General features: G+C 38.8%; 1 protein-coding gene across 1 annotated transcript in view; it reads left to right on the forward strand.

Moving 5' to 3' along the window:
* COL25A1 (collagen type XXV alpha 1 chain) overlaps window positions 1–24,996 on the forward strand; it is a 299,366-nt gene that overhangs the window by 211,177 nt on the left and 63,193 nt on the right. Inside the window, exons 12-14 of the mRNA XM_031066491.1 lie at window positions 2,371–2,406; window positions 14,002–14,028; window positions 16,458–16,502. Coding sequence (XP_030922351.1) covers window positions 2,371–2,406; window positions 14,002–14,028; window positions 16,458–16,502 — 108 coding nt within the window. The remainder of the gene's footprint in view (window positions 1–2,370; window positions 2,407–14,001; window positions 14,029–16,457; window positions 16,503–24,996) is intronic.

Here is a 24,996-nt window from a genome sequence, read left to right on the forward strand (position 1 = left end):
TCTCTTTTCACCATGAATGGCACTGTATTATCAGTGTGGAAATGGAATCACAGGCATGAGAGAGACATGAAAAATAAAATGGCACATGTACAGATGCAGACACATGTTCACATCCATGAATAAAGTGAAGATTGTGGCCAGGAGGGTGCATGGGGAACCAGCAAGGTGAGGACCAGCACTGGAAACAGAAACTGGTTTCTTGAAGAAAAAGCATCACTTGTTACATGGGGCCAGGACCACATAAATTTTTCCTGCAGGGCCTTTTTAGCTAAAACTGAGAAAGAAAATACCTAGACTCCTGTTCTAACCCTATTCAGGTATTAGCTGTCTAAATGTAATATAGCATGATAACAGTAAGATGCTGCTAAAATTTCCTTGAAAATGCAGCAAAGCTGGCCAGTTGAGACATCTAGGACTCTAGAGCTGCTGCTGCTGTTGTTGTTTTGGCTTGGCTGTTTTGCCACTCCTGCCCTCATAAATTCTAGCTCAAGGTTATGACATAACATTAGAAGTCTGTAGCTCTCATAATGCTTTACTTGGGCAACCTTCTCATTTCTTGTTAGTCCTGTGGCACATCAGGCTCTGGGCCTCTTCTGGGTCTCCCTTGTGTTCTTTTATTGTGGTTAAATGGACTGTGATCAGCACAGTTGGTGCTGGTTTGATCTAGTAAGGGCAAGACTGAAACCAGGATCCCTTTCTGACTGCAGTGATAGTGTTTTAATAATTCACATACATAGATGGGGCTGGCAGAATCAGCTGGCCTTGCTAGTTACAGTGTGGCTGCATGTGGCTTTGTGCTTTTTAGCAAAGGGATCATTAGTGTTTTTCATAACAGGAAAGTCATGCATTTTATGCAATGAGGTCATTTCATTTTATAATAGTTCTGTAGTGATTTTGACTTTAGATGGCAAGAGAGGGTTTCTTTTTATAGTTTTTAAGCTGTGGCTATCTTAAGCCCTATAACATTATGAAAAATCAGTTCATAATACTGCTTTAGAATCAGATACAAACAAGCACTTAGGTAAAAACCATCCAGTTTGCTGTCCCTTGCTACTGTTCTCTACCCTCAGGTTAATGTTCCTGACCCTCAGAAGGCTTATTCCTCCATGGCTGTGTGATACACACTCAAATAGGAGAGCTGTAAAGGGAGAACTTAGCTGAGAGGGAAGGACAGCTTTGTCTTTGAGGTAAAGACTTGTGTGGACCTGTTGAGCTGCAAGCAGCAGCTGCACTGTGCTGTGAGCTGGGGGCTTGCAGCATCACACAACTATAGGAGGGTGTCCTTAGAGTGACCAGTGACCATTAGGCAGACACTGCCTCTTTTGCAGGGTTAGACAAAGCAGGGCTTCTCTTCCAGCCTGTCCTTCTCAAGGAAGAAGGTTTACAATTGCCACAGCTGTAAGATGGTGTTTTGGGGCAGTGACTGGCCAGGAACGTGTGCCTCCATGGCTTCTTGCTCCCAGCTGTCCTTGGTGTGCTTGCAGATGCTGCCTGTTTGCTTCTGAGTGCAGTGCACGCATAGCCAGAGAAGCAGCTCTGATTCTTTTCAGTTGCCAGGAACAACGACATGAGAACAGCTCTCATCAATTTTATGACAGGCTTTCTTTTGACAAAGCTGCTAAAGAAGACCATGCAGCTGTGCTGATCCAATAGTGCACGGACTGCCCTGTGCTCAGTTGGGTTTTCAAGGGAGTGATGTACAAACCAGACCACTAAAATGATAGGAGCTCTGGGTTTTTTGGATGGGTATTTATAGCCCATATTGTATGACTGATATGTTTTACTGTATATGTGTTCATATGGGAAGAAAGAAGATAAATTCTGACTGTATGTAGAGTTGTGCCCACAGAAAGAGAATACATTGGGGAAATGATGGGTTACCATTTTGAAAGCCAGTCCGGGTATTTAACAGCTGAGTAATTATTTCATGGCTTCAGAATACCAATATGTATGGTTTTATGGAACATGGTAATTGACAACAGTAAGTTCTGCCTGCTGACTGAGGTGATGATACAGACCAGTAATCTTGGAATATATAAACTGTGGGATATAGCACATATGTGAAAATAACCTTTCTATTGTCCTTTAGCACAGTGGAATGGAATATTATGTTTAGAACCAAGGGACAGTCAGAACACCAGTACTTAACTCTTGACTTCAAAACTATACCATTACATGATTGTGAAGTACTTCTTGAGATGTCTGTGATTTGGACTACCAGGTTAAAAAGCAAAAAATGAATATGTTTAATGTGTAGTTAGCTGCCATACCTGTTTTAAGATTGAAATTTTAAAGATATTTTATTACTAGATAGAAAACTGGATTCAAGATGTGTTGCTGGAATAATTCACTCTTTTTTTTTATTTGAAGGGTGAGCCAGGAAAACCAGGAGAACAAGGATTGACAGTAAGTATCCTTCCAGTTTTATAAGAAAGTACAACAAGAGATATACCTTGTAAAAGGAGAAATTCCAAAAAGCTTTATGGCTGTGTGCTTCCTGACCTTCCTTTGTCACAGGCTATTTGAAGCCTTATTTGTGAAGAAAACACAAGAAAGGAAATGTCCTCTGTTTAAATATGGTCATCTTTTACATAAGAACAACTTCTTTAAGCTTGGAGAAGCACAAGGAAATAAACCAGCTAAAGGCACAGTAAAACAAAAAAGAACCAAGCTGGGGGTTCCCAATTCCTGGCCCCCTCTTCACACTGGCTCTGAAGCTGAGCTGTTTATACCTTGAGACAATTGAGCAGCGCAGGAACCATCTACAAGTTTTACAGGCCAAAATTCAGGCAGTCTCTGTGGCAAGGGCTCTGGACCTTTGCCTGACAGAACAGTGAAGAGGCAGCACTGAAACTCTCAGAAAGTTCTTCCGTTCCGAGGTTTCTTTTTTTTTTCCTCTGTGTGTGTCAAATACTTCAGATTCATTTGGAATTTAATTGAAGCTCCACTGGTTGTAAATCAGCTTTAGCCACAGGTTAAGGCATCATAAGTTTCTGCCTGTCACATATTCCCAGAATGGTGGAACATGCAGTGCTTCTTCTCCCTTAAGATCTCTCTAAAGGCGGTCATTTTTATTTTTATGCAAGATGACAGATTGTAGCTCAGGGCATGTGGTTTTGATTCCTGAGTGCTTCTGAGGAGGAGGATTATCAGTAATAATCAGCTCAACAATCACAGCAGATATGATTGCTATCTGAATTTGTGAAAATTTAAACAGGTGTGATGATATTTTACCTTGACAAATTGCAAAATATTTTCAATTGACAAAAGCCAGTATCTTTTGAAAGAAAAAAAATGAAGATTCGTAGACTTGGAACTATCTGCGGTGATCAGGTGGTTGAAGTCCTGTACTTTTTCATTTTGCTGTAATGGTTTATTAATTTTAAAATCAAAGCCTCGCAAAGGTATTACCTCATGTTGTAGCCTGCTGCTGGGCTCTTTTTTACTCTATTCTTTTGGTTTCCGAGTGCCTGTGAAGAATAGATACAATAGCTAAGAACTGAACTTTTTGGTTTGTTTTCTTGTATTTGGAACATTCTCCAATTTGACCTCTGGAGAGAACTCACTCAGGTTCTGCAAAAGTGTCCTTCTATTGAGCACCAGATCTGCAGAGTCACAGGATCCTTGAGGGCTTTTAATCCATCACCTTTTAGTCCCCATGCTCAGAGCATTCCCACTGCTCTAACGTAACCGTCTGTGTGTATGAACTAAAAAAATACCACTACTATGTTTCTCTAAATGCAGTTATGTTTAGATAGGAAGAAAAGGTGTTTAAAAATCAAATCAGCAAGCTTGAGTTGGAGGAAGATCCCAGATTACATGAATTTCCAGCTCCAAATGTCTGCTTCAAAAGTCAGTCTGACAGTTTAAATGTTAGGTTATGTATAGATCAAGTAAAGAGCATCAGAGTGTCAGGGAGGTAATTAGTTTCTTTTTATTCTTCTTGGTGCTTCTGACATACTCTTTATGCCAGTACAGATTTGCAGACTTCTCTTCCCTGTGGAGAATGTTACAATTATTCAGGGACTGTTCAGCTGTTTCTGACAACTTCTGTCATGCATTTCATTTATTTCCATATTGGAAATTCAGATACTACTCCAGGAATAGCTGATTTCCCAACAGGTATGTTAAAAGATTGCATTTCTAGAAAAAATAGTATATTATGTGGTGAGGAGCACAGGCCTTTTCCTGCCTGAGTTTCTTTTTGTGCATTTTTCACCTGTTACCTTTTCAAAGTAAAGGAAAATGGGGATCTCTGCCCAGAGGAGCTTCTATGTTATTTCTGGAGGAATTCTTTTGTAAGGACTTGCCTTTGTTTCACCCCAAGAGTCTTCAGTCTGAGTTAGCTTCCTGTTTTTCTTCTTGATGAAATTGAAACTCAGAATTCAATGAGTTCCAAAAAGTACTACCAGTCCTGTCTCCCAAAATTCCATTTGTTGGAGTGTGCTGTGGTTTGCTGCTTGCCCACCTGTCCAAGGCCCTTTCCAGTAAGAAGCAATTACTGTGGCATATATTCTGATTCTTCCTCCAAGACAGAGGTGGGATGCTGCCAAGAAGAGCACTAAGTGCTGGAAGGGAATCCATACAGTTTGGGTGACATGCTGAAGGTTGGGAAGATGAAGGCTATTTATGGCCCATAGGGTTACACTCTCTGAGGCTTTAAATCTCATGCTGCTGTACAAGTTAAGGATAGCAGCAAGCCTGACCTCTGGATTGTAATGATGGGGACAGAACATTTTTCTCTTTCAAAAGCATTTTTTACACCTGTATTTGGTAGCATGCCTTGGTATTTCTAGATGAATGTACATGGTATTGATAGAGCTGGCAAATTTAGTGTGAACCTGTGAACCAACCATGGCATAGCTTGAAATTACTTAGTTTTCTATTTTCTCACAAAAGAAGGGGAATAAATTTCTTGAAGAGTACAAGATATTGCAACAGAATTAGGTAGCAGTGTTTTCCAGCTTGTTCCCCAGGATGTACCATGAGCCTGTGACACACACTGAGTAATGAGTGACCTACTGTATGAATCAATACTTACAGGTAACCAGGGCAACCAGGAAGCCTCAGCTGAAATGCAAAGAGCAGATTTATTTCATCACCTCGCTGACAACACCAGGCAGTGGAGACACACAGAGACCCAGCTCTGTTAGGCTCAGTTTATCCTAGTGAAAAGAGACACACAGGGGTACAGGCTTTGTTAGGCTCAACTCATCCTAGTGCGCAGAAAGGATGGGGTGGGGCTGCTGCTGGCCCCAATATATCAAAGGTTTCCTGTGGGAGCAGTTTATCACAAGGCTGTGCTTCTATGCTCGCTCCTTCTCCCAGCAGAAAGAGGGCTCAGGCATGTCTGTGACAGGCTGTTGTCTCCACACAGGAATTCTGCTTCTCAAAACTGGCAGAGGATGAACAACAGCAGACATAATAATGGGAGTTTCCCCACACCAAAGTTCTTAGTGTTCCCAGCTGCAAAGTCATTTAGAGTAAAATTATTTCCTCCTTAACAAATCTTGTAGGTTTAACCCTTTCCTCCCAACACCTGCAACAATGTGTACCTTGATTTACAGAAAGTTGAAATTATTTTAATGCATGTGGAATTCTGGGAACGTTCATGTTATTTAAATGAAACAGGAAATCCAGTGACTCTAGTGAAAAGATGGCAATTTGCTGCAACTGAGAATCTGCTGCCACGTTTTTCTTCATATCTAATGAAGTTCTGTGTTAGTAAATAAAAAAGAAAATTATGTTTTGGGGTGATGTTTTGAGAGAGGGCAGTAATAACTTTTCTCCCTCTCAGGCAGGAGAGTTTTGCTTGGACCATACACAGAGAATGACAGTGTTGGAGTTCTCTGACATGAATTCTGCTTTGGCTCAACAGAGTTCATCTTTGAGACAAGGAATGGCCTTTCTTTTTCCCTATTTCCATTGTAAAAAAGGAAGTGTAGGTTATTGCATAGTGGTGGGACAATTTAGGATGTGAGAGATTCTGTTGTTTCTTATAGGAGTCTCTGTTAAAAATCATTCCAGGTTGACTAAGTGCCAGCATGCTTCTTTTGCTGGTCTGTCCTTGCCATTGAGATGTTTGGGAGAACTCTTTGCAAGACTTGGTTTTTTGACTCTGTATGTTGCTGTGTCAGAAAGAATATGTTTGCTCTTTGAGCCAAGAAATTTCAGTTTCTTTTTAGGTGAGATGGAGGTTTAGGTTATAAAAATGTGACTGCATGCCTCTTTAATGTTAGAAGAGGATGAAAGAATGACTTGCAGTTGAAATTTTTGTCTGGTTTCCATGACATTGGAGAGCCCTGCAGATGTACTTTTTTCAAGAGTTGAAGGTATCATTGCTCTGTGCAGAAAGGATTAAGAGAATTCAGGGGGAGGCCAAGCAGTGGGGTGACCAAAGGGATTAAGTTTTGAAATATTATGTGGAACTAGAAAAATGTGTGCTACTCAAGAGAGAAGGGCAGTAGTTTCCGCAGCTTTTCAACCTTTTCAGTTAAAGTTGTGTCCTGCCTCTCATAATTCATCCTGCTTTCCCTGCCATTTGTCTGCAGTTCTTTGCGATAAGGACTCTTTAAGTACCACGCAAGAGTTTTTCCAGTTTATTTTCTCATTTTCAGAGTGAATAAAAGATGGATTTGTGATTCCTTTCTACCCAAGAGTTAGGATTTCTGGTTGCAGACTGTTCATGAGAAGTTAGAGTCAGTGATGGAAAATATTAAAGGCTGACACTGGCAGATGGACATGTTCAGGTTCATAAACTGCAGTGGGGTAGAAGGTGTGCATGGGATGGTTTTGTTCCTAATGTCCATTTAGGAGATCTTTTTTGTGCTTTTATGTGTAAAGTATTTTAAACAAGTTCATATTAATAAAAATCTGGAATATTAAAATATGCTATGTTTTCAGCTCCTTTTTTCAAAAGTAAATTTAAACATGTTTAGTGTACAACCACATTTGTCAGTGAAAGAAAGCCTCAGTGTATTATTTTCTTCCCCAAAATGGGCCTTAAAGACACAGAAGTAATTTTGCATATGTTTTACATGAACAGAACACTCCAGAATAACCAGAGAACTCAGGTAAAGGTGCCTCTTTGCAAAAGAAATCTACACTGTGATTATTAACCCAAATGCAAAATCCCTCTGCTTTAAGATACATTGTTTTCCAAAGCAGTACTTTTGTGCTTACACAGACTTGCTGGGCATCTGTTCAAGAAAGTATAACATAATGGTATTACTTTCACTGGTTATTCAGAAAAAGGAGGATGTTCTTCCAAAGGATATAGCCATATTTGTGAAAGACAGTGGAAAAGTGTAACATTGCAGTTAAATCTGTGGAATATCACATCTTTAAAATGAGTTAATACTATTTTTCATCTTAGGTTAAAAAGAACTCTAGGGAACCAGGCAGAATTGTCTGCGAAGTTCTGCTGGTTTCAATCCAGCCTCTCAGGCCAATGGTCAAGGCCAGATTCTCAGCTGCTGGGAATCTTCATAGCTCCTCTGGGAAGCTACTAATTGTGATTTTGTTTTCAATGGCCAGAGTTCTGTAGGCGCCTTCTTTGTTTTATTCTGGTAGCATGTTCATAGTAAATTTTATAAGGTGTTGTTCTTAAGCTGTTTAGCTGCAAAAGTTTATGAGAACTAGCAGATGAAATGGAAATTCTCAGCCTGTGCTTTTCACAGCAACTATTCCTTTTTTCACCAGTACACTTGCACTGGGCTTAACTTGCTGGAGATCTCAGGAAAAAGAGTCAGGCATTTTGTAACCTCTGCACTTTGGTGATGGCTGCCACAACAATGACTAGAAGAATGAAGATAAGAAGCTCTTCTTGAGCACTAATTAACAGCAGCACTTTTTATCAATTAAGGCAGATAGCGTGGGAGGGGGTCACTCCTTTTTAAGAAGTTATAAGAAATTTTTCATCATAGTTAATCTCTCTTCTTAACTGATCATTCTTATATCTAGGTGATGCATCAATATTACAGCACTGAACATTTCAATACTAGCATTCTAGAAACTGTAATCTTTATGAAACACTCCTCAGCCATGCAGGTACATATTTTCAGAATTTTACACAAAGGAAATGGGATCCAGACACAGGCTCCACTGAAATGCAGATTAATGCTTTGTATGAAACATGTGCTTTGTCTTCATGTATTTGCTAGTTCAGGTTTCCATTTTCAGTTCTTTTTGCCATTAGACTGGTAAGAAATTGGTTTGTGGGAAAATGAAGGGATCATCCCCCTCTATTTAGCGCTGGTGAGGCCACACCCAGAGTGCTGTGTCCAGTTCTGGGCCCATCACTCCAGATGGACATTGAGGCACTGTGGAGTGTTCAGAGAAGGGCAGTGGAGCTGCTGAAGGGTCTGGGGCACAGGTCCTGTGAGGAGCAGCTGAAGGAGGTGGGGCTGTTTTGCCTGGACAAAAGGAGGCTCATTGGGGGACCTTCTTGTTGTCTTCAGCTACCTGGAAAGGAGGCTGCAGACAGGTGGGGTTTGATCTCTTCTCCCAAGTAACAAGTGATAAGACAAGAGGAAAGTGCCTCAAGTTGCATTAGTGGAGATTTAGATTGGCTATTATGAAAAACTTCTTCACGGAAAGAGTTGTCAAGCATTGGACCAGGCTGCCCAGGGAAGTGGTTGAATCAACACCCCTGGAGATATTTAGGATGTGCACAAATGTGGCAGTCAGGGACATGGCTTTGTGATGGACTTGGCAGTGTTAGGTGAACACTTGGGCTCAATGATCTCAAACATATTTTCCAATTGAAACAATTCCATGATTCTGTTCTAAGTGTTTAATGTTTCTTACAGGCAGCAAAGGGAAAATCTCTGTTCTCAGGAACAGTCCTGGAACTTCTTTTGTTTCATAGAAATACAGACACAATACTTCCCAGAGGTGTTCTGTTACAAAGAGCTTTTACTTTCATAGAAGGTATGGAAGTAAAAATAATTCTTCTGGTTGTTTTGTTGCTCTTCAGTCCTGGTTTTTGGGGTTTTCTTGTTTGCAAGGCTTTGGAATAAGAGAGTTTTTGTATGACTCTGTATTGCACCATTGTGACCTATTTTGCTGTATAACTTATTCAGTGTACAAAACCATTCATGTTTTCATTATCTTTTTGTTAGGCATTTTCATTTGGTGTTTGTGCTCATTGTCCATGAACTCTAACACCTTGTAAAACAAATCATTATTCCTGCCCCAGACCTGCAAATTGAAAATGCCACAACTTTTTAATTCATCCATTTCTTTAAACGTTAAGCAACGAAGTCTTTAGAAATTGAATACAAAACGTTGCTAATGTATCACACCTTGAATTACTCTCTCTCTCTTTGAAACTGCAGCTTTAACCTTTACTGGGCAGAGTTGTCCTATTTTCCAGCTTGCTAAAACGCAGGGAACATATGAAGTGTAGAAAGGAAATATAACTGTAATGTTAGAAGGGAGATGTAGTAAGAATGCTGGACCCCAAACTTTGTTTTACTACACCTCGGTAAATCTTTTAGTTAGGTTTGATTTTAGGAGGGGTCAGGGCGAGTTGGGATTTGTTTGCTTGTTTGTAGGAGTTTTTGTTAGTTTTTGATGTATTTTGTTTTGTGGAGTTTTTTTTTTTTAATTTATTCTGAATAGTTACTTGTTAAGGACCGACTGAAATGTCCAACTTCATTCAATTATTTCTATAATGCTGAGACTTGACATGCTACAATCTCTGGAGCTTTGGTTTGATTTCCAAAGACAGTGATTGAAGAATGGCCAGTCACAGTGGAAATATTTTCCCTTTTAAAAAAACACAATTGCGTAGAAGACTTTTGTACACATTTGTATTTATCCTAAGTTACCCAATTTTCCAAATGTTTAGATATTATCAGTATTCTCCTTCTCGAGAGAAACACAGAGGGCAGTTGAATTTCTTTGGAGCAACACACCTCATTTTTCATCCTCCTACTGTGAAGTTATTTGAACGAGAACCGAATTCAGCCCTGCAATGGATTGTTACAGCTGCCTAGCTGGTTTACTCAATTGGACGTGATGGCAAAGGGCTCTTCTGAAATGTTCATGATGGCTGAAAGAGCAAGAACTATATTTTATTTTCATTATATTTAGTTATCTTCCTATTCTGGGCTATTCAAGACTTCTTGCAACCAAAATTTTCAGCCGTCTCAATTGAGGATCCTCTGTGAATATGTGTCAATTTGAGGAAAAGTGGCATAATCCTAAAAAATGCTGAGCAGTCACTTCATCTGAACAGTTTTCACAGAGTTTCTTTGGAATTCTTGAAGCCTAAATGCTCTTTATAAAAGAGCTTTTTGACATCAATTGCCAGTGGTTTAGGAGTTGATTCTAAACATCCCATTGTGGAAACTCTGGCAGCTTTCAATGATGCAGGCAAAAGTCCAATATTTGCTATCAACATAATCTGTCATTGATCAATGACAGGTATCATATATATGTATATGTAGTTAGGAGGTGAAAGAATTCTGTACTTCTGGGATTGTTTTGTTTTCTTGATCAGCCAGTGGTTTTAAAGAGCTGTATGATTCTGCTTTGCCTCCTTCATACACCAGATATGTTGGTGGCAGAGGGGCAGTATGTTACGTGTGGTGTAGCTGGAGCCTGCAGCTGGTGGGGATTCCAGCAGATTCTGTGTCTTTGTGTGGGGTCAGTGCAGAGCCAAGGCCTTGGGCCTGGGAGCAGTGAGTGGGGACCTGTGGCAGCAGCTCTGCAATGCCCGCCAGCACCCAGGGGCAGAATATCTGTCCAGGGGGAAGCTTAGCTGAGCCTGCATTTGCAAAGCATCCCTTTGGATGTGCTGGAGCAAACAACAGGGCTAGGAAATAGCTGTAGCTCCTTACGGAGCACAGAGCAGCCGAAGGAAAACAGAAAAACATCAAAACAAAGCATCCTGAGGAATTGCTTGGAAAGTTTCATATATTTCTTCTGCTTCTGTCTCCAGACCTACATAGAGATTTTGATTGCTGATCTTACGGTCTGTTCATCAAGTGGGTACCACAGGATGCTCCCCAGTTCAGTAGAGTAATATGGGGGGAGAATCCATGTGTTCATGTGGAATTTTCTACATAGATTCTTTTCAAAGCTGCCACTTATTCCTCTGGAAATAAGCTAAAGCCTTATTGCTTTGGGGTTTTTTGGTTGTTTTTTTTCTCTCCAGTGTCATTCTGTGCCTTGATCAGAGATTTTAGTCAATTCTAGAAAAATAAGTACCATTCTGAGGTGTTCTACAGGCTTTTTCGTTTTGTTTTGTTTTAAAAAGTTTTCTGCTAGTAACCTAATTTCACATTTTCTGTTAAATGGTTGCTGGCTTATGTGGGGGAGAGACGAGAGCTGTCAGTGAATGAGCTGTTAATTTTCCAATGACTTTGAGCTTTTTTCCCAGTGCTAGAGAGCAGTGCTTTAAAGAAAAATTGTTTCTATTTATGTTTTGCAATCAGAACATTCTAAGGATAAGAAGGACTTGTTATCCTATGTAAATTATGAAATGTATCAATTTAGGTAAACTTTTCTTTGAAATTGTTTTTTTCAGCCAATACCATACCATTTCTGAAGGTAACTGTGCTGTTGGGGACTGTTCATGTCATCATGTGGCTCAGGGGCTGTGAAACACCAGGGCTGCTTCCAGTCTGAGTAAAAGCTTAAGTACCAGAAATGGAAAACTTCTAATTGCATAAGATATTATTGAAAAGTATCTGCTGCATCTTTTCTCTGAATGATTCATTTTAAAGTCATCATAAGAGCAAGACTGTGCTACTATGTAAATATTTTCATATTCAGTAGCTCATCTGGAGAAGCTGGAATGATGTCAGGGATGAAGAGGAAATTCTAGGAAAAAAAAATGTTTTCTGCTGTCTTGAATTATATCCATCCCTGACAGCTGACAGCTGCAAGCACCAGGCAGAAAGTCCTCAACAGAGAGTACATTTAACAGGTTGCTTTGGGGCTAATATTAGTAAGTGAATTATAATTTTTCCTTCATACAGTGGTATTGTATTAAGGGATCCCAAATGGTAATTTAATATAGCTGAGGGTCTTTAGAAGGTTTTAATAGCTTCTTAAGTAGCTAGAAACTGATATATCCATCCCTTGGACATAAAAATAGCTGGTATGAGCTGTGATGGAGGTCTTCAGTTGTTCTTTGGCCTACTGATGGAGGGATTTTTCCCAAGACCTGAAATAACCCTGAAATGTAGCAGGTTAGTTTGCAACAGGTCAACAGACAACTGATGCCCAGGATGTAGACATTTGGAGCCTGTTTTGAAAACATTGCTGTAGGGAAAGCATTAGTTTGAGCATTAATTCTTGGCATTTTTAATATGCTAGACAAACTTGTGTCTTTCTTACAAAAGAAAAGGATGGTGTCAGGCACTCGAAGAAAGGGAAGAACACTGTTTGTGGACTTGTTATTCTATTTGTGGTTCCTTGCCCAGCAGATCACTCACTCTCAAGCACTTACTGAAAAGAAGACTTGATTTAAACAGCAGGTTTTGTGGAACACTGTGAGTTGGGGACGTTTTTCTCCATCTGAAAAAGCAGATGTTCACTATATTCATTGCTCTGATCATCACCAGTGCTGAGTGCTGAGGTACTTCTGCTTTCTTTTGGAGGCAAGGGAGTAAAGGTGGGTTTCCCTTATCAGAATCTGTCTCTGCAGTCTAAAGGAGATGCTCACAATACCTTTCTTCTGTTAAAACAATCAGGCAAAACTTTCAAGAAGGGGCATTGATCTATGCTTTTGCAAGACTTGATACCAAACCTTAGACACACCAATCCCCATTTAAAACTGCAAGACTTTCATCCACATCAGTGGATACAGCACTCAGAATTACCACCAGTGGAGCTTTTCCTTGTTAGCAGTTTAAAGTTGCATCAGAGCAATGTTCCAACAAGCAAATGTTCCATCTACTGACAGTGGAGGATTCTGCCTAACTTCACACTAATTTAAGAATAAAATCAGAGTCACAACATTTTGAGGCAAAAATCCTTTTGTTTTCCTGAATAATTGCGGTTCTGGTATCAATCAGTTCTTCTTTTATTCTTTCTCACATCAGAAGGATTTGAATTCCCCAGTTTTTGTGCTGGGTTTTGCACCCTTATGGACTACGAATTCACTTTGCTTGGTACACCACCAGCACCCACAGTTTGCACCAGTGCCCATAGTAGGAACCTGAGGACAAAATTGCATAGAACTGTGTTGGATGTCGTCTGTCTGTTACCAAAACAGACTGCCAAGGTGTCCTAGATGTGGTTGGTTGATCTACTTTCTCTCTGTTCCCCCTCTCCTCTGTGGCCACCTGGATACTTCAGAGACACCAGTTGAGAAATGGGTCCTCTTAATATCAACAAGACTTTGACTCCTGTATGACATTAAGGAAAGTTAAGCTTTCCTGAGCTATCTCTTCCTGCCTTCTCAGGTCATGGGGACAAAATGGTGGTTCCTTGCTTTCCAAGAGCATTCTTAACGATTTCTCAAGTTAAAGATTTTTCTCTTAACTTGCAAATGATGGCACGCATGACAAGTTGGGTGTAACACAGTCATGTGTGCTGATACTTAGAAGGTGAGAAGATTTTGAGGTTTATGCTTCTCTCCATTGCAAAAATGGTTGTTTGCATAAACCTTGTTTTTATGCTGACAAGCTGATATATTACTGTGGACACACAACTGGCTCTTGGCTGATACAAGAGAGAAAAACCACAGTCATCTGAATGCTGGGAGATTTGTCAGTATTAGAAGAAACAGATGGCTTGGAAGAGAAAAGATTAGAAAGAGGAAAATTTGAGTATTCTGGGTAGTAGTTAGATCAGTTCCAACAGTGAAGAGGAAGGATTCATTGTGCGTTTTGAGCATAAACTCCTACTTTTCTTTGATTTATAAAACATCAGCTGGTTTCAGTCCAGTATCAGAGTGCTTACACAATAAGACAGTCTTAATTAGTCATTTCAGTTTAAATTGGCTGGAGTTTTGATGTTAATTGAATTGTTTTCCCTTTGCAGGGACCTCAGGGGCCTCCAGGACAAAAGGTATAGTATAAACAACAATGCTGTGAAAGTGATTATTCCTCCTGTGCCAAATTGCATGCAGAAAATGTGAATGGAATAAGCTACTGTACACTGCATTGAATCAATTAGCTCAGGTTCTGAATTATGTTTTTGCAAAATGGAGCCATATAATGTGAGACACAAGATTTCTCATTTCCCCCATCATAAGTTCAAGCAATGCAGAGCAGACTGTTTTCAATCTGTCTGCTTAACTTTCAGGTGAAAAGGTCACTATAATTTTCTCATTCATAGACTGGTATGATTAGGAAACCAAAGTTAAAGCGTTGTGAAAGGTGGGGAGATAAAGTTTCTGATTAAATGCATGTCTCTACTCAAGTAGATCAGTGCCATATGACTCAAGAATTGACCAGCAGAAACAAAGGACGTAGGTGTTGCTGATAAATAGTGCTTGGTCCGTGGTGTTCAGGTGGTCTGCTGGTGTCTTCCTGTTCCTCCGGTAACCTGAGACCTGCCTTCCTGGGAATGCCTTCAGCCTTATTTACACTCATTAAAGCTGACTACCTTGGTGTGATTGAGTGAGTTTAGGATTTATGGAATTACGCCATTAAAACAGTCCTCAGAATATCAGCAGTAACAGCTAGTGAGTGGTACTTTTCCGGCATCTGACTCGCATACCACCAAGGTGAGTAATTTTCTAGCTGATTTCAAAAGATCGAAAAGTTGTATCAAAGATATTTAATAAAACAGCTATAATTTGTATAAAGGAAAAAAAAAAGAGGAAGAAATAAGTAGTATTGACATATGTGAGAAGGATGCCTGCTTTCCTTCTTCTGAGATAATGTTCTTTAGAGTGAAGCATCTGTTAAAATGAAACTTTTTTACAAAAGAAAGAAAACCTGTGATATGTAAAAACATAATCCCAAATTACAAAAATTGGTGGAATTTTGGCAGCCGTGGGCTGTATGGAGTTTGCAGGCTGAAGGAGAGGATTACCCTTTGTGTTTGGCAATGCAGGAATGTGGCTCATGTCTAAGTTGCCCTTACAAAGCTATACCCTGAGAATTGTGGCGGAGGAGATTTTGCGTGTACAACATCAGCAAAACCCACGTGCTGCTGAATTTTTGAATATCTGATAAACATTTACTTATCACAGTAGAATCAGCTTCATTTGACACTTTCTAACATCCTGTGTTTCGTAAGAAAAATAATCAGCTGCCACTGAGAGTAGGAACTGTTATACATAGAATAGTTTATTGAGGCTGATGGTTTAATGCCCTCCTGAGCTTTGCCTTCTGATTTTCTGGAAAAATGATACAGAGATGTGGAAGTGTTCACTCAGGCCCCTTTGCAGCAGCTTAAAGCCATGACCATGCATTCAGCAAAAAGAGACAACAAGGATGCCAAAGTGGAAGCTTTGGGAGAAAGGAGAGAGCATTGTGAGTCAAGGAGATATGCTGGATGCAGTGTATTATTTCTTACTGATTCAAAGCTCTCTTACTAGCTCTTAGAGGATTCTTGAGACCCCTCATGAGTTGCTTCCTTTTCCCGTTTCACAGGATTTTCCAACTCTATTAATTGACAAATGTCTGCATCCATTTTGAACACATTTCCTTTGGGTGTTGGTGATAATTTTAGTGACACCTCTAAGCAAAGTAGAGGGGGAATTGCCATGCAGCAATCCTTTCAGTTCCCTTACTGAGCAGCACCATCTTTATAAAATAAGAGGAGAATGCTGTCCAAGCAGATGCAGCTTTCCTGCTTTCCTCATGCTTTGTATTTTCATTGAACTTCCATAGCAAGTTGCACAAGGATCTTCAAAAAACTATCACATAGAAATTTACAGTATGTGAGCTTTATAAAAAAGATCTCTCAATGTTAGAAGTCATTGTTAATTTTTTTGCCCTTCTTTGTCACTTGTGTTTGGCCTGTATTGACCTTTTAATTCTGATTGCACTAATATTGGTGGAGTTTCAAAGTAATTTGTACTGTCAGACTGAATCACTGCATATTATCTCTTAAAAGCCTTGAGATTGATTGGTGCTACAAGTTATTGAGCTTGAATGATCCCTCTAGAAGCATTAATAGTTTTGTTCAGGTGCTATATTTGATTGCATGGGATCAGTCTCAAAACTTACTGAGAGCATTAAATGGAATAGCATTTTAATTCTAGGATTTATTGTGAAGCATCCACAACATTACAAAACACGAGCTTGAAGCTTGTTTCTGGAAAAGGCCATACAGTCTTTAAAATGTACAGCATGAGAATATGTCTAATTAGTATAAAATCTCAACTGAAAGGAGAGCTCAGCTTGGGTAAAAATGAGTTCTTGAAAAATTTATTGCAGTTCCAATAAGCAAACATTCACCAGTATTTCTAAACACTGTATTATGAGATGAAAGGTTTCATGACCTGTTTAATTTGCTAAACACTGGCGTCTGTTTCCCTCCAGGGTTCTGTTGGAGTGCCTGGTATTCCAGGGAGAGATGGACAAGTGGTGAGTTCTCTGACTTTTTCAGCACTGCCATTATTTATGTAGTGGATTAAAGCAATTTTGGGCTTGTTCACGTGAACAATATGCAACCTTATATCCAGAACTGGGGTTTCAAATTGGCTTCATGGGAAAGGCCATGTATAATATAGCATAATGTGCTTTGTGCTCTGAAGTAATTTTTTTCTAGTTTTACCTGAACAAGCAGCAAATGTAATTAATTAAGCTGAAAGTCTAGCGCTCAAATTTGGTGATGACTGATAGGTTGTAGAAAGAAATGCATATTAACAGTGTGTTACTTGAGTCAGCATATTAACAAACAAAGGGTTTTTTACTTTTTGTTAACTCAGTCTCATAATGCAAACACATTGATACTGGGTACTGATGTGGTGCCAATACATTGTTAATACAACCTATAAATAGAGAAATAAAAAGAAACGGAAGTGCAGCTGGAGGATAATTTCAAATTGAATTTTGGGGATGAAAACACAGAGGAATAAATCAAACAAATATTTTTGAATACAACCAAGAGGAAATGCTAATTTAGGCAAGTCACTGTCAGAGTTCAGAATGACCCTCCTTAAGGAGAGGTCACAATAAAGCAGCAGGGCTGTGTTACAGCATTGCTAAGGTTTCTTGGCAAATCTGGGTGATGAAGTTTGAATAGTATACCTCCTTGACTGTAAAGAGTATTATCCATCTGTTGTTCTCACAAACCCTAGCATTTCTAGTGAACTTCAAAAGCACTGGCAAGGGATGCCAAAAGGAAAATGTATGATATATGTATTCACCAGGTTCAAGCAGCAGCAGATGGTGGTGAATAAGGGTTGTATTAGACAATCCTCTCTTCGACTTCCCTCACCAAGAGCCCTAGGAATAAGTGTTGTTTCAAATAATTTACTTTTAGTTCTTTTCTTTTTAGTTCTTCTTTCCTAAAAAAGAAAAAAAATGTATTAGGATGTATTGTTTCTAATAGCATAATACATAATATTAGACCTGTGTTTTCAGAATGGTTATAAGAAATAATGTAATTATCATTTATTTCACTTTAGTGATAGTGATAAGAATTTATTTTAAACTATTCAGAGTGTTACAATTAATGTGAAACATTATATTATATATTATGTATATTTAAAATAAAAATATTTAGAATTAACTATATATATACATTTAATAGCAGAAGTAATGAGAAAATTATATTAAACAAATTTGCATTAAGTCCTCAGATTTTTTTCCTTCATATTTTATAACTGCATTCACTTGCAACAGAAATAGTAGACAGTGCTTACCAACTGAGATGCTCTTGCTGTACATGATTCAATTAATTTTTGTGGCTTGATTGAAGGGCCAGTGAAAATTTACTTTGTGGCATATCTGTAGGAATATGTAAGAAGACTGGATAGGTGAAGTTGGAAACTGCTTTGAATAGAACAAAACAGAACTGATGATTCATATTTTATTCAAGAACTTTATTTTTAATAGTAATCATGCAAACTCCAGCCAGAAAAATTCACTCAAATGAGCAGAAAAAATTGATATTAATGAAATGTCTCAAATGTGTGATTAATGTGTCATTTTGGGAGACAGGGAATTTTTTTAAGCTCTTTGGCAAGGTTGTTGCATATCTATTTTTAGGAGACCACATAGACTTTTCTGCTGTCATATTTCAGTGGGCATAAAAGAAATGTGCAGTTGAACATTATGGGAAGATGAAAACACATCTTTAAATGTTGATTATTAATTTTAAATTGTGCTTTTAAAAAACTCCAAAACTTTCAATTTATGGGTGTCTATTTATTTGATTTACTTCGACATTCTTCACATCTATAACTTTGCAGACATTTTAAAATTATTACCACTTTATTAAAGATGTCAGTGTGTTTTTAGTGTAGCTGGACTGCTTTACTTTTGACCTTTAAAAAAAAAACCCTGAATTACTAAAGTAAAACAGAGGGACCAGGACAAAAGCCACACAGATAAAAATAAATTGCTGTTGCATTCTTTAATTTGATTTCTCAACTGTTGGTTGATATTGACTAGAAACCACTTCCTTATTTTCAAAAAATATATTATTTTCATAATACTAGGCAGATTGAATGTTGCTATCATAATACTAGAAAGTTGAATGTTGCTATCTCTTTAATAAATAGATTAAAAAATTCTGTTAGCTTGGAAACAGTGGTAGAAATGAAGTTTACACTGGAGCAGTGTTTGTCTAAAGTTAGAAAGTATAATGCAGCCTAGCAATCCCATGTTAATATTTTGCTATCAAAAGGTCAGTTCTTCCAATTTCTATGAAAAAACAGATTCTCAGTGCAGTGCAGCACGCGAGATGTTGATGAGGACCAGAGTGGTGATTTTAAGAGTTGGGCTGTACTGTAAGCCAGCTGCTGGCACTTCTGGCGTTACTCATTCAGATTCATGGTGACTTGCAGAATAGTTGGGTTCAACTTGCATGTGTGATGCGAGTCATCCCCTTTTTAGAAGTGACGTTGTCAAAGGACTTTACAAAAGCCTTACTGTCTTGGTTGCCTTTTGGCCAGTGAGCTCGCTCTGTCAGACAGCAGCATGTGCAGTGCACTAAGCTCCAAATTAATATTTTTCCTTGGTTTAAAAGGCAGTGAGTGTTAAGCACATGCTTAAAATTAAGTGTGCGAATGCTTTTCTCATTTGGACAATGAAGTGTTTTTCAGCCAATGAATGTCCGCAGTGAATTAGCTTTGCTCTGTCCTCAAGCAGTTGAAAAAAACAGGGTAAGGTCATCTCCATCATCTACGTGCGTCCGTAATTTTCCTTTTTCTTTGTTTCACCTCTTCTTTAATTGAAATACTGAGCTATGGGAGATGATTGACAAGTCTGACCATAGGCCTGGGAATGAGATCATAAATTCTGAGTGCACTTAGAACAATGTTTTAATCCCTTAACATATGAACCACTTGTCTTAGACAGTCTCTAGATATTAGAGGAAGTGTAATTTTACACAACCCACATGTTTTTGCAGGACTGTTAACTAGTAGATTTTTCTTGTATTCAGAGTGACAAAATCACTGCCATAAAACCTTCACACGTTAGGCCAAATCCAGTGAAACATTACAGGTAGTCTTGCAAGGACATTTACAGTCTTCATTTGTTCCTATATTTGAGAAACTGCAGCAAGTTTATCTGGAGAACAGTAACTGGAAAGGAGCTGCTTAGCAGTACCTGCAGCTGGAGAGAATGGTGTTGTTTTTGGAGTGGACCAAAACCTGCTGAAATAAGGAATCTTTCCTTTTCAGACTCCTTTTCCTTTGCAGACTGTTGTGCAGTCCACAGGCTTCTTTCTATCACGATGCAATGCCAGATAAACTTCCCTTTCTCCATCCCCGGCAGAAGTTCCTCAGGCACTCGAAAATTACAAAAAAGCATTAATTCTGCATGGTGCTGGGAGGTTGCAGTGATCTGAGGATATCAGATCCAAACATTAATCATGTTGAAATGGCCACAAAGGGCTTCTTGGAAAGTTAAACTCTGCAAATATAGAATATATATTCTGGTATTTGTTAAGTGCTGCTGATTTGATAAGTGCTGTCAATGACTGCAGCAGCACATAAAGAGAAAAGCAGAGGTTCCTTAAGTTAAGATGGTATTTGGCCTGAAGGAACCCAGTTTCTGGAGTTTGTGCAAATAACTCTCTTTGTTACAAATAAGAGTTTGTCTGGAGTGCATAAACCCCTTGCTCTAAACTTCCTTAAATCGCTTTTTCTTACATAGTACGTGATATTTTGGTGGGTTTTTTTCTAAGAGTATATTGAAGACAGAATGGGAAGTCAGGATAGATCCCTTCATTTCAAATTCTTCTGGTAGCTTTGCAATAGCAATTTGATAAACCTCACAACAATTTTCCTTCATATCAGTAGATTCAGAGTCTGGGTATGCACATTTCTTACTGCATTCTTCATGTTTTTTGTTTCTCTAATTTACATGTATTTCCTTATTACTGTGTACAGCACTGTGTAGGAACACATTTTGAAGGTGACAATATCAAATTTGTTCAGTGAAATGAGGAAGGGTATGCACGTACTAACATTTTTTCAAATACAGGGAGGAAACATCATAAATATAGTTCACAAATTCTCAGACAGGTTTGCAGGCCAGCTGAGTCTTGTTGAAGAGACTTTCCACTTATTTTCAGTTGGTGAGTGGGCCAGGAGAGATTTCCAGTCCTTAAACAAACAATTTTAAGTTACTTTTGAGGGGTGCAAAAAGCCGGTTGAAAGGAATTGAATTCCACCCTGGTTTGAAATGGAAATCATAGTAATATATCTGAAAAACCTCTTTTTTACCCTCTGTCCTCATCTATGTATTTTAGAGTAAAATTAGACTGGATTAGGTTTGGGGCCTCTTGTGTTTCCTTATCCTTAAATTGATTACATTCTAGTGACTGAAAAATATAGCAATACTGACAGCCTTTCTTTCAGGGTGAGGTGGATATCAACCAGCTGGTGTAGAGAGTTATTGCATCTCACCAAAACAAGACCTATTTCAGAGGTGCAGCCTCTGGGCTGTTTTTCTGTTACAAACAAGAAAAGCTGGGGCCTCCAGCCATATTATTTTTAGCTGATTAATTCTGGATATGAAGGCATATGCCTCAGGGGCAGAAAGCACTCCAGTAAGGAGAAGCATGCTTTCAACTGCCTCAACTCCTTTAATATGGACTCTGGTGGGTAATATATTTTCAGACCTGTTATGAAGTAGATTTTATGAGTTCATATTGACAGATTTCTTTCTCATATTACCAGCAGAGCCCAAGCAATGCTCTATACAACTGAGTACTCACCAAATTCAGATTCACTTCAGTGTAAGCATTAAGACTGCCCCTACAACAAGAGTATCTGAGGAACTGCTGCACCTATTTATTGAGCAGAGTGTTGAAAGTTGTTCTTTGCCCAAATACAGGAAAGAGTTAGGGGGTTGTTCAAGTTACACAAAGGCAAGATAAAAATAACTTCATATGAAAAAGAAGTCAAGGGTTACCTAAACAGTATTTCTAATGCAAGATCTGCATGTTTACCAATGTGGGACATGACATTTGTGCATCTGGTAGTTTTGTTGCTGCTTTGGTGCAGCAGAACCTTGATAGAGAGGATGTTCAGGTAAGATGCTGCTGGTACCCCAGCATCCCATGGAGCTCTTGCTCTTTCCATCATGGTGTCAGTTAAGCTGCACATTGCTGAGGTGGCCTTTGGAAATCACAGCCCACCTCAGTGCCAGGAGAGAGAATTGTTTCTTATTTTGGTGTATCATGGTAGTTCCACACAGTGCTCATTGCATAGGACAACTTCTGCAGTATGGTTTAGCTGAGAATAAGAATGCAGAAGGGCAGAAGGGGTAAGTAACAATTGATTTAAATTGAGTACCGAGACACTTCACCCCTCGCTACAGCATCTTCCCCACTCTCCATCCCTTTTAGGGAAAAGTTCCAAGGGGATGCTCTTAGGGTACCTTCACACAATTTCTCTGGGTCTTACATATTTTTCTTGTGTGAGGTTGCAGTTTAGCCCTCATAAATTCTCTGACTGGGATCATGGGCTGGGTTTTATTGACACTAGAAAGTTTTAGAATGATTACCATCACTCTGTTACTGAGTAATAATTTCTCAGGGGTTCATGACTGGAGAAGGGTGAGCTGTAAGCTAAAGTTAGATGTACTATACAAAAATTTACTCTTTAAATGGGAAAAAAACACTGTCAAGGCCACTCTTGGAGTACTGTGTCCAGTTGTGGGCTCCTCACTACAAGAAAGACATGGACATACTGGGTAGAATCCAAGTAAGGGTCTCAAAGGTGATCTCCAGACATGCCTTCTAAATTCAATTATTCTGTGATTCTATGAAAGAAAAGATAAAAATATGCTGCCTTGGTTTGAAACCTAGCTGATGTGCTCAAGACAATAGTTTCTGCAACCTAACACCTTTGCTGTCAATGCAATTAAAGAGACTACAACAGCAGTCAGGAAAGACATTAGCCATGGCCTGGTGAATGTAAAAAACATGTGACATTGGGGATTTAGCTTTATAGCTTCTTCCATTTTATCAGGTTGAAAAGCAGTCTGATTTAAATTGTTGCATTGAATGGCATTGTTGAGTGTCCGGTGTTCCCTTGCATGCATCACTCCTTGAATAACAGGGTCATCATTTTCAGCCTCTTAAAAGTCAGCTGTGCTTTTTGCTCATCTCCAAAACACCAACCTGTGGGGCTGAAGTGTACTTGTACAGCATTTTACACTCCAGTTTTACTCTTACAGCATTTTGCACTCTGGTTTTAACACATGTTTTTAATAATAAATAGATAAAAGGAACTAAACAGAAGAAAAATAACTAACTATACTTCCTAACAGAAATATTATAATTTTTTTTCATGCCAAGAATCAAAATCATTTTTTGGGATGAACATGTCTAAAATGACACAGTATCTGAGTAAGGAAGAATCTACTCGTCTGCAAAAGTTAACAGCTCTTTGCTTCATAACTACTTTGAGCAAAGCATTTTTATTTTTGTTATGTGGTTTGGTTTTTCTTGTTTATTTTGGGGGGTTTATGTTAAGGCTTACTGGAATTGTAAAAATATCTGCACATAAAGCCAGACTGCCATGCCTGCAAGACGTGCAGAGTGACAAAGGGAGGCTCCCTGGCACAAAGCTTGTTTAGCGGTGCACTGGGAATGTTCATCAGGGCTAGGACATAGATCATCTTATGGGCTGTACATGTTCACCTCTTTTCACTGATTCTTTGTATAGACAAGAAAATAAAGGTCTAACATAGGGAAAAGAATATTTTCCCTGCTCTTCTGAACATTAGCAAGAGAATGATAATCACTTCAAAACCATAAAGGCACAAGGTCATTTCTGTGTTATCCTTTTAGGTTTGCCTTCAATCTTTCCCATTCCCAGAGCTAGTTTCTGCACTTCACGTATCTCTGCCTAGTACTTTCATTACTGTGAGTGTAGTGCTGAGCATAGCAGTTGCACATAGGTCAGAAATGCAATTGCTGGTATGCATGGGGATTTACTGTGACTGAGTGACAGGCTGAGGTTTTCACTTTTTCCAAAGAAAATAATTTTCTGTTCTGTTTTTGCGATCTCCTTTTTGTCACAGCAGTGGCCCTCTGCATCCATAGCACTGATATGTAAACCTGGGAGGAAAGTGCAAGCTTGGGACTTCAACCATTTGATTAGAGATTTAAAGCATCAGCTTTAAAGCATGTGCCGACAGCAGCTGTTTGAAAATGAAGGGGACAGAAGCAAGCGTGTTTGGGGTGTGGGGATGAGGAGAAACAAGTGTATATTCATGGGTCCCTTCTGCTTCGTTTTGTCAACTGGCAATTTTCTTCAAGAGCCTTTTAGGTCAATCCTTTAGGACACTCACACCTAATCTCCAACAGCTTCAAATCCTGAGCACTCATATATCAAATGCCTGTGCCACTTTATCAGCCTCACAGCTACTGTAGTACGAAGGGGCCTTGAGAAGGGGCTGACACAAGTGACTATTTCATTCCCTGAGGGCTTCAAGGTACCTATTTTTTGCTCTGGCTTGGAAAATGCCTCACTAGAGTTGTGCTAGAACTTCGATGGTTTTTTGTTTGTTTTTTGAAACAGTGCAAATCTTGAGGAAATTAAAATGTAATTAATGATTCCGTTACCTAATTTAGAAATACAATGGAACTTGCTTTCACGGACAATCAGAGTTAATACATCTGTGATTAAATCTGCCTGCAGAAGTAAGAAAGAGATAAGTTCTTAATAGGAGACTTTAATGGAGGAATAGAAAATATGTCTTGTTGTGTTTAGAAAAGCCTTTATCTCAATGCCTCTGTAACTTTTGAGTAGAGGATTGGTTCATGATGTGTACTAAATTTGAACACTGTGTGAAAATTGTTCACTGACTTACGGATACAAATTACTGTTCCAAATTTGATTGCTATGTTAGCTATTAGATTTAACTTTTCCTACACTCAAATAGCAAAGGGCTTTTAGAAGGACCAAGCTGCAGACTTTTAAAAATCTTTCTTTGGCTTTTATTTTAATGCGCTTTGCCATGTTGGAAGCGTGATGCAGTTCTCTATGTGAGGGTTGTCAGAGGTATTTCTTGTGAAACTGAGATATACATCTGCAGAAGCTTTTACACAGTAAGCTATAACCTCTGGTTTTTGTACAGTAAGTCTAACCATTACATTATTTTATCTAAAACGAATATCTGTCATTTTCCCATAAATGTGGGATATAAACACTAAAAAATATTTTTAGAGGGTTTTTTCTTTGACTTGGTTTTTTTTCTTGTTGGCTTCTTTTCTTTATTTTTAAAATTGAAAATGGGAAAGAAGATTGAAAATAAGCATTATTTGCTGATTGACTAATGAAAATCATTTATGACTCCTTAAACTGTAGAAGAGTAATGTACTACTCATTGAAGATACCCAAAATTTGGAGCATTGATGTAATGCTGACAGTTTTTAAATCTTTTAAAA

Source organism: Geospiza fortis, unplaced genomic scaffold (genome assembly GCF_000277835.1).
Source record: "Geospiza fortis unplaced genomic scaffold, GeoFor_1.0 scaffold11, whole genome shotgun sequence".
Taxonomy (NCBI): Eukaryota; Metazoa; Chordata; class Aves; order Passeriformes; family Thraupidae; genus Geospiza; species Geospiza fortis.